Raw genomic sequence first — 20,553 nt, forward strand, 5'->3', positions numbered from 1 at the left:
GCAGGTGCAATTAGCCAGAAGTGTTTTTTTCCAGCAGCTCTGACAGGTGGTCAGGGCACTGACCCCTCTCCCACCCCTGGTCCATAGCCACCTGCTCTTCAGGTTGAAATGATGCTCGGGAAATGACGCCATTCATTTGGTTTTATTCACTATCTTTAATTTTTTAAATAGTCACACAGCTCAAACATCTAACAATATAAGGTATTCAGTGAAAAGACTTGTTCCAACGCCCTGCCCAGCCCCTCCCCATCGACACACCACCCTGAAGGGTCTCTCTGTGTGCGCATACATACAAACACGTCGGTAAGCGCGTAACAGCTGACACACAGTTTACCTTTACGTCACTTGTTTGGAAGAATGGTTCTTGCTTGAAATTACGTCTGCCAGGCTGCTGTAGTTATTTCTAGGGTCAAATAACAGTCGATAGGAAAAGACTTTGAAAAAGGTTAAAGGTCCTACACTTTCAGAAGGGGAGGAAGAGGATGATCCTGCCCTTTGGGAAGCATTTTTAAGTGGAACATTTATGAGAAAACCTTCTAGAATCAGCAGTCCAATTCCTTTTTCTTTTTTTTAAATGTGTGTGTGTGTGTGTGTGTGTGTGTGTGTGTGTGTGTGTGTGTTTTGAGACAGAGCGCGTGCGCAGGCGCGGGCAGGGGAGGGGCAGAGAGAGAACCCCAAGCAGGCTTTGCGCTGTCAGCGCAGAGCCGGATGCGGGGCTCAGGACGCTTAGCCGACAGCCACCCAGGCGCCCCAGCAACCCAATTTCTAAGGACCCTTAGACATTTCGTCCAAGCTCCCGTTCCTCAGAGGAGGAAACAGAGGCTCAGGGGCGGGAAGCAATCAGCTGGCGCGCAAGTGGGAGCAGACTCCTGGTGTTCTCACTCCCAACCCAGCGTGCTTTCATCTGTTCTCGGGGGTTCGCGTCTGTAAACACCGCTGAGTAAATGCTGCCTGCCAGGCACTGTGCCTCAGACTCGAATAAGACACAGCCCCGCCCTTCAGGAGCTCCCAGTAGCGTGAAGGGCAGTTGACAGGATGGGGTGAGGCGTGCTCCGAACGGAAGCTGCAGAAGGTACGGGAGCACGGAGGTGGGGCTTGAGGAGGGGGGAGGGGAAGGCCACGGGCTTAGGGTAAGTTTCCGGGCGATGCCTACGCTGCTACGCACGTCTTGAAGGTTGGGTAGGATTTGCGAGCTAAGCAAGCGAGGGGGAGGGCACGGCACGCAGAGAAAGGGCACGAGCGTGGGCGCACAGACTGGCACGGCCGTGTGGGAAAGAGCTATGAGCGGTTGTGCCCTGGAGCGGAGCGTGGGGCGGGAAGGAGGGGGGAAGAGGGACTGGAGAGGCCGGCAGCGCCCAGAACCCGAGGGGCCTGGTCTGTCTCCTTCGGGCTGTCAGACTCGCTTCCTGGGGCAGCTGGGAGCCCCTGCAGGGCGGGAAGCAGGAGATGGTGACGGGCCCATTCCTGCCTGGCCGCGCTGCAGAGCGAGGGACAGAAAGCCGTGCTTCAGCCCCGCCCCGCCGCGGAAAGTTTACTTTTCCTGGGGCGCTGCTGACACCTAGTGGAACGAGGCCAGCAGTGCTTCTAAACCTTCTAGGATGCACAGGACGCCCGACCCAGGACGGCTCCTTTCCCGAAGGGCTGACGTGTGCCGTGGAGCCTCAGCGCCAGGAGGGCTGATGTGTCAGGCGGCCCCACCGCCCGTCGGCTGTGTGACCTTACGCAAGTCACTTCACTGCTCTGAGCCTCAGGTCTCCCATCTCTCACGTGAGGATAGTATGTGCCCCGCACACGTCCCTGCGGATATGAAACTGCCACGAAGTCGTGTCCGTGAAATGGTTTGCACCCACAGTCCCGCACATGCGGAAGGGATCGTTGCCGGCACTGCACGCACCCCTCGAGTGGCTGGCCAGTCTACCCCTAGGTCCCCAAAAGTCACCCAAGTGTGGCGTCGGGGGCCCCTGAGGCCCAGCGTGTAACCAAGTGCAGGGAGCGGCCTGGGGGTTCCCTCTTAGAATGAGGGATCGCAACTAAGGTCTTTCCAGAGCACTGCAAAGACAACAGGCCTTACAAAGCTCAACAAAGACACTGATCGCTCTGAAGGTATTTTCTGAAAGCAGAGAGGAGAACCGGCTTAACGCCACCGCCACCGTGAGAACCAAGTGCTGGCTTACCCCTCTCAGCAGCTGCCACTCGCTCCCTTCCAAGGGAAGGTGACGAGTGGCTGGGATTGGAGCCAGCCATCCTCGACAAGAAGCTTCTGGATGAAGGTAGGGGGTGGGGGCTGAGCGCTGAGCACCACTTGCTTTTCCAAGATTTCCCCTCGTGCTGATACTTCTGTGACCCGAGAACACAAATTTTTATACCAGCCTTTTGTGAGACACAGGACACAAGGAGCAGTTACAGAGCTTTTTCTTCCCAGGTTATGTCGATGTGGACGTCAGATACCCAGAGTCTGGCTCTCAGCTAATTGCTAAGGGTCTCCCTGGCATATCTGTGTACCCTCGGTGTCCGATGCTGTTGGCTGGAATACGCTTCCCCACCCGCAAAGGCCCTTTAGCAACAAAGAGCCAAATCACTGCTTTGGGGATTTCCACAAATCTTCATTCGTGATGACAGCCCTAATTGTTCTTTTCTGGGCACGGCTTGAGAAAAGGGCCTAGCCGATCTTACTTGTGTAAACCCATGAAACTGGGAAGAAAAGGCCCTGTAACTGTTCCGTGCTTTATTAGTTGGGATACACTTTGTTTCCTCTGTTGTCCTGTTTCTTGGCAGATGTTCTTCAGTCCCAGAAGACAGGAAGATAAGATTTTGCCTTCTGGGCCTAATACCTTGTGTTTCTAAAGGCCCGAAAACAGGGTAGCCCCCTAGAAGCCCACTGCCCTCTCTTACCTGTAAGAGCCCCATCTTGGGGCACCTGGGTGGCTCAGTCGGTTGAGCGTCCGACTTCGGCTCAGGTCATGATCTCACGGTTCGTGAGTTCGAGCCCCGCGTTGGGCTCTGTGCTTTGGATTCTGTGTCTCGCTCTCTCTGCCCCTCCCCTGCTCATGCTCTGTCTCTGTCTCAAAAATAAATAAAACATTAAAAAAAAATTTTTTTAAAGAGCACTGTCTTTGGGGCAGGGTGGGTCAGGTCTCTACAGCAACCTTGGAATTTGTATCCAGGGCCTGTAAGAGCGGCCCACCGTACTTACGACCGTGGATGAGAATCAAGGCATCACCGTCAAAAAGTCCAGCGATCCGAGGGGTGCCTGGATGGCTGTCAGTTAAGTGTCCGACTCTTGATTTCGGCTCAGGTCATGATTTCAGGGTCGTGGGTTCGAGCCCCACTTCGGGCTCTGCACTGGCAGTGCAGAGCCTGCTTGAGATTCTCTCTCTCTCCCTCTCTCTGTTCCCCCCTGCTCATGCTCTTTCTCAAAATAAATAAATAAACTTAAAAAAAAAAAAAGTCCAGCGATCCAGAAACCGCTCTGCCACAGTGCTTTTGTTCTGAGCAAGGCACTGTTCAGTGAGGCACTCGCTCAATGGCAGACCTGTGTGCTGAGGATGGCTGGAACATTCTGAGAGGTCACTGGGCAGCACAGTGCTCAGGGTCCCTGACCTTTAATGTTAGGGGATGAGCCTCAGCTGGGGAAAGGCCCTGGGCCTCCTACCTCCTCCTGCCCCTTCCTGGGACAGTCTGGTGGGTGGCCTTTTAGACTCGGAGCAAGAAGGTCATAGAGCCATACTGGCTTAGAACCTGCCCAAACCCAACGTGCCCTGCCACATTTGACTTACTAGTTGTCTCTCTTTTTAAAAATGTATTTATTTTAAGGGAGAGAGAGTGCAAGTGAGGGCAGAGCAGAGAGAGGGGGACAGAGGATACGAAGCGGGCTCCGTGCTGACAGCAGAAAGCCCGACGTGCGGCCCGAACCCACGGACCGCGAGATCGTGACCCCATCCGAAGTCGGACGCTTAACCGACTGAGCCACCCAGGCGCCCCGCTAGTTCTCTTCTCGCGTGGGCCTGCCTTATCTTCCCAACTAGACCGTCAGTGCGCCGAGGGTGGGGGCCTTGTCTTCTGCTCCCCTTCACGCACCCCCAGTGCCTGCCGCCCGTGCTTCACAGATAAGAGGATAAATGAGGCAGAGGGTGAGGAGGTGAGCGTGAGGGTATTAGCGGAGGGGAGGGCAGAGACTGAGCGGGAATGAAAATGACTGCAGGGACAGAGGGAAGAATCCAATTCGGGGCCCACGGTGTGGACTCCCTCGGAGCGGGCCCCCGACTTGAGCTCTGGCCTCTCTTCCCTGTGCTCTGATGTCACCCCCCTCCGCTCGGAGGCCTGTCCCCACCCTGTGCTCAACTCGGGGAGAAGCTAACAGAGACCTGGGTCTCCAGAGCAACTCTCTCTCGGGAGCACCATATCCTTGGTACAAATTCACCCCCACTTCCCACACGCAGGGCCAGTGAGGTGCCTACCTCCCTCTCCGCTGGCGCTGTGTCCCGTGAGGCAGCCTCGGGACGCCCGGATGGACAGGGCGACGCCTGTCCAACAAGCTCTGCCCCTTGGTCTCCACGGAAGGGGATGCAACACCCACTCACTGCGGACTGGCCTTCCGGCGGCCGAGAAGGCGCCCTCGGCGCGTTCTGGAAGAGCCCCGTGGGCTTCTGTGGCGGCACGTCTGTGGGCACGGGCTCCGCGTGCTCTCAGGTGAACACAGGCGCGTCACGGGACCGCACGCTGGTGTCCGAGCCGGGAACCAGGGCTTGGGGGCTCCGAGGAGGCAGGGCTAGGTGAGGGGAGGCCCGTGGAGAGGTGGGGTGGGGGCAGCAAGGTGCGGACTTGGGGCTTCCCGGTCCGCCGCATCCATCTGCTTCCTGGGGAACCAGGGGCTGGGCTGGGCTCGTCCTCCACCGTCCCGCTTGCTCCTCTGCCTCCGTCTCCGGGCCACACACACCTGCGCCAGGGAGAGCGAAAGCATCCGGCGTTTGGGAGAACCTGTCGCCGGCACTGCCCGAGTCCAATCTGGACAGCCCGGGGCCGGAATCTGTGGCTTAGGTCAGGGGCTTGACTGGGGGAGGAGGTCAAGTCCTGGCCCATGGAGTTCAAGCTCCCACTTCAAGGAGGCGCCTTCTCTCCCGGCCTCCCCCATGAAAGCGTTTTGCCTACAAGGAGTTTCTCGTCACCTGGCCGCCTGTCCTTCTGCTCTGGGCCCTGAAGGATCCCAGCACCTGGCCTCCTGGGTGGGGTTCTCACCGCACGCCTCTCCCAGCTCCCCACCCCCGCTTCTTAGGAAAGGCCCTGCTGCCTTCGGCCACCCACGAAACCTTGACACAAAGGAGGCCGGAGCTCTGCCCTTTGGGAACGCGGCTGCCGTAGATCCGGGCCCACCGTGGCCCTCGAAGGTTCACGGCGGTTGGTCTGGTGGGCCGCATGGGAGTCAGACCAGCGAGTGGCACTGAGGCCGGTCATCAGCACCGGGAGTGTTTTTGCTCTGGAGCCCGAGTGCTCACCAGCGACAGTGTCACGCAAATCCCTTCCTGGCTTGGCTGCTGGGCCTTGGGCCTAAACGGCGAGAGCTCAACACACACATTTGTCCCAGGCAAATTTGCCCAGCGTTGGGGGAGCACTGGACTCGGACTCCACTACTCCTCCTAACTACTGCCTGTTGCGCACTTTCGGTGTGCCTTTCCTTCTTATTTTATGTTTTTAATGTTTTTACTTATTTATTTTGAGAGAGAGAGAGAGAGTGGGGGAGGGGGAGCAGAGAGACACAGAGGGAGAGAGAAAATCCCAAGCAGGCTCCACTCGGTCAGCACAGAGCCCGATGCACAGCTTCATCTCACAAACTGTGAGCTCACGACGGGAGCCGAAATCAAGAGCCAGTCGCTTGGGGCGCCCGGGTGGCTCAGTCAGTGAAGCATCGACTTCGGCTCAGGTCGTGATCTCACGGTTCGTGAGTTCGAGCCCCGCGTCTGGCTCTGTGCTGACCGCTCAGAGCCCGGAGCCTGCTTCGGATTCTGTGTCTCCCTCTCTTTCTGCCCCTCCCCTGCTCGTGCTCTGTCTCTCTCTGTCTCAAAAATAAATAAAAACATTAAAAAAAAAAAGATTCCCATTGCACACATGAGGCTCAGAGAGGTGAAACAACCTACCTAAAGCCACACAGCCAGTAGGAGGCAGAGCTGGGACGTGAAACCCTCTGTCTGCGATCAGAGTCTGAGTCCCTATAAGCCACAGTACCTACCCCCTCGTCCCTCCCCAGTCCCGTTGCTCTACCTCCCGCACTATCTTGGGGGCAGGCTCCGTGCGTGGGACCTCGATGTGTGTGCCGGCTTCCGGGCAGTGAGCTGAGCGTTTCATCCTGGGTGAGGAGGGGACACTCGGTGAATCACCTTCCTTTCTTTACTGTGATTGAGAAGGATTGTCCGAGGGGCGGGGAGCCAAGCACTTCATACACAAAGCACAGTGGTTAAAAGCAGGGGTTGTGAGACGGAGGGACTTCACAGATCAATCAAATTAAAAAAACCGGGTCCTAATGTAGGGTCAACGACTTTTGATTTCACCGCATAAAAAAACATTTTCTACTACTACTGCTATCAATAATAATGCTAGAAATAGTATCTAACCATCGTAAAGACAGCTTATGATGCACCAGGCACTGTTCTCAGTCTTTTTTTTTTTTTAAGTTTATTTATTTTGAGAGAGAGCAAGCAGGGAAGGGGGGTGGGGAGAGAATTCCAAGCAGGCTCTGCACTGTGCAGAGCCCCATGTGGGGCTTGAAGTCACGAACCGTGAGATCACAACCTGAGCCGAAATTAACAGTCGGACTTCGGTTCAGGCCATGATCTCACGGTTCGTGGGTTCGAGCCCCATGTCGGATTCTGTGCTGATGCCCCAGGGCCTGGAGCCTGCTTCGGATTCTGTGTCTCCATCTCTCTCTGCCCCTCCTCCGCTCATGCTCTCTCTCTCTCTCAAAAGTAAATAACATTAAAAAAAAAAAAAAGAAATTAAGACTCAGATGCTCAACCAACTGAGCTACCCAGGAGCCCCACTGTTCTTGGTCTTTACATGAATTGTCTGATTTGATCCCCACAAAAAACCTTACTCCATAGGCATTTTGTCGATGAGAAAACTAAGAAATGTTACGTCAATTGCTCCTGGGTCTATGCTGATAACCATTATGGCAGAAGCTCATCCTGGATTCATAAAGGGCATCTTTGAAAACAATAAAACACAGAAGGGAGGCCACGACCTCAGAATTTGGGTATAAAGAAGTAAGAAGGGGGGCGCCTGGGTGGCTCAGTCGGTTGAGCGTCCGACTTCGGCTCAGGTCACGATCTCGCAGTCCGTGAGTTCGAGCCCCGCGTCGGGCTCTGTGCTGACTGCTCAGGGCCTGGAGCCTGTTTCTGATTCTGTGTCTCCCTCTCTCTCTGCCCCTCCCCCGTTCATGCTCTGTCTCTCTCTGTCGCAAAAATAAATAAACGTTAAAAAAAAAAATTAAAAAAAAAAAAAAAAAAGAAGTAAGAAGGCAGCCGGGTGGCTCAGTCGGTTAGGCGTCCGACTTCAGCTCAGGTCAGGTCATGATCTCACAGTTCGTGGGTTCGAGCCCCACATTGGGCTCTGTGCTGACAGTGCGGCCCCTGCTTGGGATCCTCTCTCCCCCGTTTCTCTGCCTCTCCCCCGCTCGCTCTCTCTCTCAAAATAAATACATAAAAGAAGACATAAGGAGCTCAGTCAGTGTAGTCAGGCAGCACTGGGTTGAACCCTCTCTGTGCCTCAGTCTGTTCCCCTGTAATGAAAATATCAACACTTGCCTGATGGGTTGTTGAGAGAAATAAAAGACTTCACACATCCAGAGCCCCTTTGCACAGCGGCTGGCACATACAAAGGGCCCCGTAGTTACCAGCCGTGAGGCTTATCGTCGCTGTTCCTCCTGGCACAGCCCCGCAAGACGTACTGGGCACGGATTCTACTGCGTGGGCCTGCTCTGGAGGTCATGCTGTTGCGTGACCGACTGTCCCCCTCCTTCACTAACAGAAACAGCTAGAAATTGTTTCTCATTGGTGGAAACTGGTGTTGCCCTGGCAGCATTTGTAAACATTCTGCCTGGGAACCCAGGGGAAAAGCCGCTGGGAATCTCTTTCTGAGGCTTCCTTGGCCAGTACTGTTCCAAACAAGGATGCGGTCAGTCAGGTACCCGGTGTTGTTAAGGGTGGGAGGGCCTTGCAATGGGGCGTCCCCAGTCATCACCCAGACCCCAGACTCGACCACACCCTGGCCCTTTTCACCCACGCTTGCGCATCTGGCCTCTCGTTAGAAAGGGAAGGGGGGAGAAAGAACTAGGACAGGCCAGTGGGAGGGATGCTTAAGAATGATTTGTGCCCAGGGGCGCCTGGGTGGCGCAGTCGGTTAAGCGTCCGACTTCAGCCAGGTCACGATCTCGCGGTCCGTGAGTTCGAGCCCCGCGTCAGGCTCTGGGCTGATGGCTGGGAGCCTGGAGCCTGTTTCCGATTCTGTGTCTCCCTCTCTCTCTGCCCCTCGCCCGTTCATGCTCTGTCTCTCTCTGTCCCAAAAATAAATAAACATTGAAAAAAAAAAATTAAAAAAAAAAAAAAAAAAAAAAAAAAAGAATGATTTGTGCCCAGGGGCTCCTGGGTGGCTCAGTCGGTTAAGTGTCCAACTTTTGGTTGTGGCTCAGATCATGACCTCGCGGTTTGGGAGTTCGAGCCCCACATCAGGCTCTGTGCTGACAGTGCACACCCTGCTCGGGATTCTGTCTCCCTGTCTCTCTCTCTCTCAAAAATAAATACATAAGCATTAACAGACTAAATTCACCGGTTTACCACAAAACTCCATTGTTGTCTTTAACTGCGGAGTTTATAGCAAATTGCTGTGGCCGCATTGGCACAGCCCTTAGGCTGGGCAGAGCCAGTTCTCCGGGGTTAAGGGCCTTCAGATCCCCTCGTCTGCCAGCCTCCAGTCTCTCCTCATTCTGGGACGGACAGCCCGGGGAGACTCCGTTCCCCCAGCACACGGCCTTGTCCACCCGCTGGATGCAGCAACAGGGCACCGAGGCAGATGCAAACGGAGCTCCAAATGCTAATGTGAAGACTCAAATGCACACGAGTCAGCATTATTACTGAATGTTTAAAAGGCCGCTCAATCCATTCCTGGGCTGATGGCCACAGCAACCGGGCTGCCCCACGCAGCACCCGCCACGCCCCGGAACCAACGATGACACTGAGAAAGGGAACAAAGAGTGACCCTTCTTGAAAGAGGCCCACGGAAAGCAACTGAGCCCATTCTGGACTTCAGATGGAAATGTGAGAACAGGGCCCCGCAACCCTTTGTGAATCCTGGAGGGAGGAGGGCCGGGTGGCTAAGCGCTCTCTCGCTCTCGCAGGGACTGTGGAGCCAGATAGTCTGGGTGTGAACTTGGCCTTCTTCTTTTCATGTGGTAACGAGAGTCTCTCTCTTATGACTCAGGGTCCCAGCAGGAAACTTGGCATACTAAAAGTAGGGCAGGTAGAGAAGGGTTAAGTAGAGGGAGTGTTTACAAAGGTGTGGGCAAGAACTAGGGAGACAAGGGCAAGTGCAGCTCCCCGGGGGCTAGAATCGCGGATCCACTGGGCTGGGGGTGGGGGGGAGTGGTGGTGAGGATAAACTCCTTTCCGAGACTGAGAAGTGAGACAGCTACCCTGGGAATATATAACTTGCCCGCACTCTCCTCTCTCATCCTGGTCTCCACATTGTGCAGAATCTCCTGGAAGCCAGAGGACATGGGAGAGCCCACAGATGCAGTCCAGTGAGGTCAGCCTTCCAAGGCAGAGAGCAGGGTGCACGGGGAGGAGTGGATCCGAAAGGGGCAAATGAAAGGTGGCCAGTGCACAATGTCATGGGGCTGGGGGTGGTTAAACGAAACGTACATTAAACACCCAAAATTGGGAGTTGCTATTTATAGAAAAATAAAGGGAGAGAGAGATCTACTTTTTTTAAATTAAAATAATTTTTTTTAAATGTTTATATTTGAGAGAGAGAGAGAGTGAGCGAGTGAGAAGGAGAGGGGCAGAGAAAAAGGGACACAGAATCCGAAGCGGGCTCCAGGCTCTGAGCCCGTCAGCACGAAGCCTGACGCGGGGCTCGAACTCATGAACCGTGAAATCATGACCTGAGCCGAAGTCAGACACTTAACCGACTGAGCCACCCAGGTGCCCCTGGAGAGATCCACGTTTACATAGCACCCCACCATGTAAGGACTGCCTGCAGGGATGTTTAACTGTGCTAGAACTGATTTCTCATAACTGAAGAGACTTAAGTGGTAGCCAGGGAAGACAGAGAAGAAAAGAGGTGAAAAAGACGGAAAATGTGCAGAAGTTCCTAGCGCTGTGAGGAAGCCTTGTTCGCAGGCCTAATCACTATAACTTTCACAATCTCCACAGATGTTAAAGACATATGGAAAATTTTAGCGATCATCTATGACAAACGTTGTACAAAAACAGAAGCAAACGTAATTTCTTGATGTGATAAATCTCCAGCCATAAACCAGCAACATACTTTGTGATGTAGCAGCAGAAAGCACGCCCCCTGAAGTCAGACACAAAAGAAGGATGCACACTGTCTCCACTTTCGCTTAACATTTGTCTGGTAGTGTTAACCAAAGCGAATACTTAGGAGAGGTGTACGTGTCAGGAAAAAAAGATGGTAAAAAATGATAGTTCCTGATGGATGGTATAATTCGTACACCTGGAAAATCCAAGAGAAAAAACTGAAAATCCACCCCTCCTAGGCTATATTGCCTCTAATGACTTTAATTCACTTCATTTTTTTAATGTTTATTTATTTTGACGGGGTGGGGCAGAGAGAGGGAGAGAGAGAATCTCAAGCAGGCTCCACATCCAGGCTTAGTCCACTGAGCCACCCAGGAGCCCCTCTACTACGTCCTGATGAAGGTGTTCATGATTATGGGAATCTGAAAACCAAGGATTTTCAGGAAAAATAGATCTCTGAAGCCAGGCACAAAGGATAAACCACAATGCCTTATTCAGGGTCCTATCCTGAGCCTTAAGTCCCTGTTGCCCCCTAGAGCCAACAACCTTTTCCTATGTCTTGTTATTCTTCATGTGATGGTCCGTATTTAGAGGAGTGGGTTCATGCGCACATGCGTAAAAGGTGTCTTCTTGAGTTCCTTTTTTGCAGGAAAAAGAAAATGGTTGGGACTAAAAGAGTCACAATCCAGGAGAAAACGGATGTGACTGAAAGTTCCAGGCACCAGAAGACGGACACAGAAGACAGCAGCAATGTGAATGAACTAGCTCTGGAGATAGTTAAGCGTGCCATTGCTGCTGCTATTAAGTTTGTGGAAGGTAGTAATCCTGTTTGGCTATTTGGAGGAATGTCTCATTCTACAATGGCACACTACCAGGCAACTGACAGACTCTCCCCTTTATTTCGCAGAAAGTAAAAACCCCATCAAGAACATCCAGTGGCTCACCCATGGTGAATTCACAGCAGAGAAAGGCCGTAGACAAATTGAGAAGTTTGTTTTGGTAAGTTAGTTGACCACTCCAGGTTGGCATATGAGGGCAAAGAACAATGAAAAGGAGTGTTTTATGAAAAGTTTGAAACCCAGGACCCCTAGATGATCTCAAAGGTCGCTAAATACATAAACACTGTCCCCATCTGGGTTCCAAAACCAACAAGGGATAGTCTTTGAAGGTGAAAGGCACAATCGTATTGCCCTGTTTTTATCGTCCTAACCTGACATTTCTGACCAGGAAAGCCTGATATTCCCAGTTAAGCAATTTTCCCATGCTGGTGCTCTAAATGGGGGCCTAGTGACCTAAGGAGGGAGCTGCTCTTCCAAAACAGGAGTTCTCCGTCACCAACCTTAGAAATCGCCTCGTTAACAAAGGGGCTGCCGATGGAACTTTTAGATTTAGTTTGGGAACATACTGCCCGCACGCTATGATGTACCTGCCTGTGAATTCCTTTTTCTTTTCTGCCTGTGCCTGGCTCTGAACCGTTCGTGTGGCTTATCCTGGCAGCTTTGGAGAGAAGGCCCTGGGCTGCTTTGCCTAACTGGCAGGGTGGAATAAAAAATGGCTTGAAATCCCTACTCACTGTATTTCCTCAGAAGAGAGACGAGTCGAAATAGATGGAGGCAAGCTCCCCAGCCCTCGGAGAAGACTCCCCACTGTCTCTGTTCCTCTGGCCGGCTCCATCTAAGCCTACAGCCCCAAGGGCAGTTTCCTAGGCCCCAGGAAGGCCTGGTCAGGGGGAAACGAGGTGGCTCCACACCCTCTTATGTCCCAGCAGGCACAAACTCACCCTTCCAATGACAAGGGGTATTTAGAGCACAGTGATGATGTGTGGTGCAAAGTACTACTTACTCTTGGACCTTCTTGCTCTGGAGAATGTCTCCATTTGGAGTTGGGCGAAAGCCTCCGCCTACTGCACCCGGGGTTTGTGAATCGGGCTGGAATGGGACATAGAACAGGCAGAAACACTTCCCCCCACAATGCCACCGGTTATTCTGAGTAAAAGGCAAACACAGTCCTGACAATGGCCTAGAGAGCTTGATGGGATCTGAGTCCCCTTCTCCCTCCCAACTTATTGCTCAGACTCATCACCTATGACCTACTGTCTTTTCACCTTTCTCACTCCAGCCACACCCATCTCCTTCCCGTTCAACTGCCACGCATGCTCCCACCTCAGGGCCTTTGCACTTGCAGTGCTCTCTGCCCGGAACCCTCTCCCCTGCGACCTGTTCTCATGGTTCATGCCTTACCTCTCTTCGCTCACTCTGAGGGCGACCTGAGGACTAGTAGAAGAGCTCTTCCGCAGCTAAATATATAAAGAAAAAGCCATATGAAGAAGGGTAGCAGGGACAGAGGCAAAGTCGGGAGCTAAACCCACAAATGGGAGGGACAGCACAGGCGTGCAGGTCCTCCCTGGCTTGGGGGGGGGGGCCGGGGGGGGGGGGTTCAAGCCCCACATTGGGCACCACTATCCACCCTGGAGATCTGCACCAGGAAGATGAGGCCCCATAACATCCGGCCTTGAAAATCAGCAGGGTTTAATCCCAGGAGCTTTGAAAATCAATGGGGCTGCTTAACTGTGGGAGAGCCAGACTGTTGTAGGAAACCAAGACTCTGCTCTTAAAGGGCCCATACACAATCACCCTAAGACCAAGCACAGAGGCGGTGATTTGAGTGGTGCCTGGGCTATAGGTGAACCTTTCTCGACTAATTCTAGGGTTATGTGCCAGAGGGGCGGGGATCTGTAGGAACTTCCTCCGGGAATGAAAGTATGGGCGGGTCCCAGTTCTGCCACTCTCTATCTACCTTGCTAGCACTGCTGACCCCACCCTGGCATTGCCCTGCAGACAGGCCCTGGCAGCCGCCCCTCTAAAGCGGCTCCTGCCCCACCACAAGTGGCAGGCAGCCTCACGCGGGACCAGCATCCCCCCAAAGCAATTACCACCCTGCCCCACCGGGTGGGGAGCACTGGCCAAGATCGGCGTCCCCTCCAAAGCAACTCGTGCCCCGGGGAGGGGGCGCCTAGCCCCATCCACTAGCACACCCACAATAGTCACCAGGCATTGCAGCCAGCAGGGCCGAGGGCCAGCCCCGCTCACCAGCGCCTCCACAGCAGTCACAGCTGAGTCACAACAGGACCGTGCACACAGCCCACACGTGGGACACCCCCCTGGAGTGTCTCTCGTTCTGGTGACGAGGGGCGATTACACTACTGGGCCCCACAGGGCCCTTCTACATAAGGCCACTACTTTCAAGAGCAGGAGATGGAGCTGACGAACCTAATACATAGAGACGAACACACGGAATCAGACAAAATGAGGAGATGGAGGAATATGTTCCAAGCAAAAGAACAAGACGAAAGCACAGAAAAAGACCTCAAATAAAACAGAGATAAGCAATTTACCTGATAAAGAGTTCACAGTAATGGTCATAAAGGTGCTCACAAGAGTTGGGAGAAGAACGAATGAACTCCGTGAGAACTTCAACGCAGAGATAGAAAATAGTTTTTACAATTGAAGCTTAATGGGGCGCCTGGGTGGCTCAGTCAGTTAAGCGTCCCCCTCTTGATTTCGGCTCAGGTCATGATCTCACGGTTTGTGGGATCAAGCCCCGTGTCCGGTTCTGTGCGGACAGCACGGAGCCTGCTTGGAATTTTCTCTCTCTCTCTGCCCCTCCCCTGCTCATGCTCTCTCTCTCAATATAAACAAACTTAAAAAAAATCAGAACTGAAGAATACAATAACTGAAATAAAAAATACACAAGACGGGATCAACAGCAGATGAGGAGACGCAGAAAAACAAATCAGTGATCTGGAAGCCAGGGTGGTGGAAATCATCCAAGCTAAACAGCAAAACCAAAAAGGAATTCTTAAGAAATGGGGGTAGGACAAGGTACCACTGGAACAACGTCAGGCATCCTAACATTTGCATTATAGGGGTCCCAGAAAAAAAAGGAGAGAAAGGGGCAGAAAACCTATTTGAAGACATAATTGCTAAAAACTTCCCTAGCCTGGGGAAAGAAAGACATCCAGGTCCAGGGGGCACAGAGACCGGAGACCTCCAGATAAGAGGAACCGAAGGAGGTCTACATCAAGACACATAACAATTAAAATGGCAAAAATTAAAGATAAAGACAGAATCTTAAAAGCAGCAAGAGAATACAAATAGTTACGTACAAGAGAACCCCCAGAAGGCGATCGATCGGCTGCTTTTTCAGCAGAGTTTGCAGGCCAGAAGGGAGCGGCACAATACATTCAAAGTGCTGAAAGGAAAAACCTACAACCAAGAATACTCTACCCAGCAAGGTCATCATTCAGAATTGAAGGAGAGATAAAGAGCTCCTAGATAAAAGTTAAAAGAGTTCATTGCCACTAAACCAGCCTCACAAAAAACGTTAGAGGGACTTGTTCAAGTAGAAAAGAAAAGGCTATAACTAGAAGTGAGAAAATTAAGAAAGAAAAAATTTCACTGGTAAAAGCAAACATATAGTAAAGGTAGGAGACCAATCACTTATAAAGCTAGTATGAAGGTTAAAAGACAAAAGTAGTAAGATCAATTATAGCTACAATAATTAGTTAAGGTGGTACACAAAAAGATGTAAAATATGATGTCTACATAAAATAGGAGGGAGTAAAAACGTAAGCGCTTTTAGAATGTGTTCAAAATTAAGTGACCGTCAACTTAAAATATGCCGATATATATATATATACATATATATATATGTATATCATGTGTTGTATATACACCTAATGGTAACCACAATCCAAGAACCTATGCTAGACACATGAAAGATCCAGGAATCCAAACCGAACACTAAAGAAAGTCATCAAATCACAAGGGAAGAGAGCAAGAGAAGGAACAGAGAAGAACTACAAGAACAACCAGAAAACAATTAACAAAATAATAAGTACATGCCCAGCAGTACTCTCACTGTAAACAGATTAAATGTTTCAATCATAAGACACAGGGTGACCGGATGGATAAAAAACCAAAACCCACCTATATGCTGCCTATAAGAGACTCACTTTCAGACCTCAAGACACATACAGGCTGAAAGGGAAGGAATGGGAAAAGAGATTCCAAACACATGGGGGAGGGGGAGGAAAACTGGGGTAGCAATACTTATGCCAGATAAAGTAGTCTTTAAAACACAGCCTATAACAAGAGACAAAGAAGGACAATACATAATGATAAAGGGATCGATCCAACAAGAAGATATAAGACTTGTAAATACCTATGCACCCAACACAGAAACACCTAAACGTGTAAAGAAAATACTGACAAATATAAAGGGAGAAATTGACAGTAAGACACCACAGAAAATACGGAAACAGTGACTTTGAATGACGCATTAGACCAGGTGGACTTAACAGAACATTCCATCCCAAAACAGAACACACATTCTTTTCAAATGGACATGGAACATTCTCCAGGACAGATCACATGTTAGGCCAGAAAACAAGTCTCAATAAACTTAAGAAGACTGAAATCATATCAAGCATCTTTTCTTACCACAATGGCATGAAAATAGAAACCAGTTACGAGAAGAAAACTAGAAAAAAACCACAAACACCTGGAGGCTAAACGTGATACTAAACAACCAGTGGGTGAACAAAGAACTCAAAAAGAGGAAATAGAATAATACCTTGAGACAGATAGAAATGGAAACACAACAGTAAAAAATTTATGCAATGCAGCAGAAGCAGTTCTAAGAGGGAGGTTTACAGTGATACAGGCCCAACTCAAGAAACAAGAAAATCTCAAATAAACAATTTAATCTTACACCTAAAGGAATGAGAAAAAGAACAAAGCCCAAAATTAGTAGAAGAAAGGAAATAATAACTATCAGAGAGAAAAATGAAACAGAAACTGAAAAGAAAACATTAGAAGAGGTCAATGAAACTAAGAGCTGGTTCTTTGAAAAGATAAAATTGGAAAACTTTTAGCAAGACTCATCAAGAAAAAACGAGAGAGGACTGGAATGAAGAATATGATCAATGAAAGTTACAAATGACACCACAGAAATACAAATGATTATAAGACACTACTGTGAAAAATTATTTCTTGCAAACATTTTAAACAACCTAGAAAAAATGGATAAATTCCTAGAAACAATCTTCCAAGACTGGAATCAGGAAGAAATGGGGGCGCCTGGGTGGCTCAGTCAGTTAAGCAACCAACCTCGGCTCAGGTCATGATCTCACGGTTCATGGATTTGAGCCCTGTGTCAGGCTCCGTGCTGACAGTGTGGGGCCTGCTTGGGATTCTCTCTCTCTTCCTCCCTCTCTGCCCTCCCCGACTCTTGCTTTCTCTCTCTCAAGATAAATTAATAAGTAAACTTAATTTTTTTTAAAGAAGAAGAAATGGAACATCTGAAAAACAAATTGCTAATAATGAAATCGAATCAGTACTCAAAAAATTCCCAACAAACAAAAGTCTGGGACTAGATGGCTTCACATGTGAATTTCACCAAACATTTCAAAGAGTTGATACCTATCCTCCTCAAACTATTCCAAAACATTAAAGAAGGAAGGCTTCCAAATCACTAAGACCAGCATTACCCTTATACCAAAACCAGACAGACACTACACAAAAGAAAATTCCAGGTCAATATCCCTGATGAACATAGATGAAAACATCCTCAACGATATATGAATAAACTGAATTCAACAATACCTTAAAAGGATCATATACCATGATCAAGTAGGATTTATTCCAGGGATGCAGGGATAATTTAATATCCACAAATTAATCAATGTTATACACCGTGTTAACAAAATAAAGGATAAAAATCATATGACCACCTCAGTAAATGCAGAAAAAGCATTTGACACAATTCAACATCCAAATATGATAAAAAAGCTCAACAAAGTGGGCACAGAGGAAACATACCAGCACATAAGAGAGGCCAGATATGACAAACCCAGAGCTAACATCATGCTCAAGAATGAAAGGCCGAAAGCTTTCCCTCTAAGATCAGGAACAAGACTAGAATGTCTACTCTTGCCACTTAAAAGAAATTTTTTTAATGTTTATTTATTTTTTGAGAGAGAGTGTGAGTGAGGGAAGTGCAAAGCGAGAGGGACACACAGCATCTGAAGCAGGCTCCAGGCTCTGAGCTGTCAGCATGGAGCCCGACACAGGGCTTGAACTCATGAGCTGTGAGATCATGACCTGAGCCGATGTCAGCCGCTTAACCGACTGAGCCACCCAGGTGCCCCATCACTTTTTTTTTTAAATGCTCATTTTAAAATTTATTTTTGAGAGAAAAAGTGAGAGAGCAGGGGAGAGGCAGAGAGGGGGAGGGGGCGGAGAAAGAGACTCCCAAGCAGGCTCTGCGCTCACAGCACAGATGTGGGGCTCAAACTCATGAACCATGATATCATTACCTGAGCTGAAATCAAGAGTTGGATGCTTAATTGACTGAGCCACCCAGGCACCCCTTAAATGTTTACTTTTGAGAGAGAGAGAGAGCAACCAGGTAGGGGCAGAGAGAGAGAGAGAAGGGGACAGAGGATCCAAAGTGGGCTCTGTGCTGACAGCAGCAAGCCCAATGCGGGGCTCGAACTCGCGAACCACGAGATCGTGACCTAAGCAGAAGTCGGACACTTGACCGACTGAGCCACCCAGGTGCCCCTACTCTCGCCACTTTTATTCAACATATAGTGCAAGGCCTAGCTGCAGCGATGTTACAAGAAAAAGAAATAAAAGGCATCAAAATTAGTAAAGAAGAAGTAAAACTGTCATGGTTTACAGGTGACATGATACGATATATAGAAAACCCTAAAAACTCCACCAAAAAGCTACTAGAATTAATAAATGAATTCAGTGAAATTGCAGGATACAAAATATACAGCAATCTGTCTATACACTAAAACAAACTATCAGAAAGAGAAACTGAAAAAGCAATCCCACATATAATTGCATCAAAAAGAATAAAATAAATTTAACCAGGGGGTTGAAAGACATATACTCTGAAAACTAGAAGACAATGATGAAAGAAACTGAAGATGACAACTACGTGGAAAAATATACCATGCTCATGGATTGGAAGAATTAATATTGTTAAAATGTCCACCCTACTGGGGTGCCGGGGGTGGCTTAGTCGGTTACGCATCAGACTTCAGCTCAGGTCATGATCTCGTGGTTCATGGGTTCGAGCCTCGCATCGGGCTCTGCGCCGGTGGTGCAGAGCCTGCTTGGGGTTCTCTCTCTCTCTCCCTCGCTCTCTGCCTCTCCCACACTTACACACACACTCTCTCTAAATAAGTAAACTTAAAAAAAAAGTCCATACTACCCAAAGCAATCTACAGAATTCAATACAATCCCAATAAAAATACCAATGGCATTTTTAATATTTTAGAACAAATAATCCTAACATTTACATGGAACAACATAAAACCCCGATTCGTTACAGTAATCTTGGGAAAGAAGACCAAAGCAGGAAGTATTATGCTCCCAGATTCCAAACTATACTATGAAGCTACAGTAGTCAAAACAGTATGGTACTGGCACAAAAACAGACACATAGATCAGTGGAACAGAACAGAGTCCAGAAATAAACCTACACTCAGATGGTCAATGAATCTACGCCAAAGGAGGCAAGAATGTCCGTCCAATGGGGAAAAGACAGTCTCTTTTTTAAAAAATTTTTTTTTTCAACGTTTATTTATTTTTGGGACAGAGAGAGACAGAGCATGAATAGGGGAGGGGCAGAGAGAGAGGGAGACACAGAATCGGAAACAGGCTCCAGGCTCTGAGCCATCAGCCCAGAGACTGACGCGGGGCTCAAACTCACGGACCGCGAGATCGTGACCTGGCTGAAGTCGGATGCTTAGCTGACTGCGCCACCCAGGCGCCCCCAGTCTCTTTAATAAAAGGTGTTGGGAAAAGTGGACAGCGACCTGCAAAAGAAGGAAACTGGACCCCTTTCTAACACCAGACATGAAAATAAAGTCAAAATGGATTAAAGACCTAAATGTGAGACCTGAAGCCATAAAACCCCCAGAAGAAAGCACAGGAAATAAACTCTTGGACATCAGCCTCAGCAATATTTTTCCGGGTCTGTCTCCTCAGGCAAGGGCAACAAAACCAAAGATAAACAATTGCAACTACATCAAACTAAAAAACTTTCACACAGTGAAGGAAGCCAGCAAAATGAAAGGCAACCTACTGAACGCGAGAAGATATTTTACACATGATATGTCTGATAAAGGGTTACTATCCAAAATATATAAAGAACTCCTGTAACTCAATACCAAAACGAGAATCCACTTAAAAAACGGGCAGAGGGCCTGAATGGAAATTTTCCAAAGAAGACATACAGATGGCCAAGAGACCCATGAAAAGATGCTCAACATCACTGATCGGGGAAATGCAAATCATAACCACAGTGAGATGCCACCTCACACCAGTCAGCGTGGCTAGTATCACAAAAACAAGAAATAACAAATGTTGGTGAGAATGAGGAGAAAGAAGAACCCCCGGGCCCTGTTGGCGGGCATGTAAGTTGGGGCAGCCAGTATGGAAAACAGGACGGAGGTTCCTCAAACAATTTAAAACAGAAATACTGTATGATCCGGCAATTCCAGTTCTGCTTATGTATCCGAAGAGAACAAAAGCACTAACGTGAAAAGGTACACGCATCCTCTGTTCATGGCAGCATTCTTTACCACAGCCGAGATGTGGAAGCAACTTAAGTGCCCATCAATAGATGAGTGGATAACAAAGATGTGGTATGTATACACAACGGAATATTATTCGGCCATAAATAAAACTGAAATCTTGCCACCTGTGACAACATGGATGGACTGAGAGAGTATTATGCTAGATGAAGTAAGTCAAAGACACATAACGGATGATTTCAGAGGGGAGAGGGGTATGATTTGGGTGAAACAGGCGAAAGGGATTAAGAGGGACAAGTTTCCAGTTATCAAATAAACTAGTCACGGGGAAGAAAAGCATGGCAGAGAAAACACAGTCATTGATATTGTAGTAGCTTTGGATGGGGACAGACCCACCGTGATCATTTTATAATG

General features: G+C 49.4%; 1 protein-coding gene and 1 long non-coding RNA gene across 5 annotated transcripts in view; one reads left to right on the forward strand and one right to left on the reverse strand.

The window, feature by feature from the left end:
* Positions 1-123: 123 nt before the first annotated feature.
* The window catches only part of LOC123383308, a 22,532-nt gene continuing 2,102 nt past the window's right edge, over positions 124-20,553 (reverse strand). Inside the window, exons 1-2 of one of the 2 annotated variants that reach the window (XR_006592877.1) lie at positions 6,256-6,695; positions 124-4,936 (exon numbers count right to left, since the gene is read on the reverse strand). This is a non-coding gene — a long non-coding RNA (uncharacterized LOC123383308). Of the gene's footprint in view, positions 4,937-6,255; positions 6,696-20,553 lie in introns of those variants that run through there. The other variant, XR_006592878.1, reaches the window with a different exon arrangement.
* The window catches only part of AKAP14 (A-kinase anchoring protein 14), a 19,626-nt gene continuing 7,130 nt past the window's right edge, over positions 8,058-20,553 (forward strand). Inside the window, exons 1-3 of one of the 3 annotated variants that reach the window (XM_006943969.5) lie at positions 8,058-8,172; positions 11,176-11,342; positions 11,434-11,525. In XM_006943969.5, the coding sequence (XP_006944031.3) occupies positions 8,159-8,172; positions 11,176-11,342; positions 11,434-11,525 (273 nt within the window). In that variant the 5' untranslated portion in view covers positions 8,058-8,158. Of the gene's footprint in view, positions 8,173-8,678; positions 9,303-10,131; positions 11,343-11,433; positions 11,526-20,553 lie in introns of those variants that run through there. The other 2 variants (XM_019824227.3, XM_045050470.1) reach the window with 2 other exon arrangements.

The sequence above is a fragment of the Felis catus genome, chromosome X (genome assembly GCF_018350175.1).
Source record: "Felis catus isolate Fca126 chromosome X, F.catus_Fca126_mat1.0, whole genome shotgun sequence".
Lineage (NCBI taxonomy): Eukaryota > Metazoa > Chordata > Mammalia > Carnivora > Felidae > Felis > Felis catus.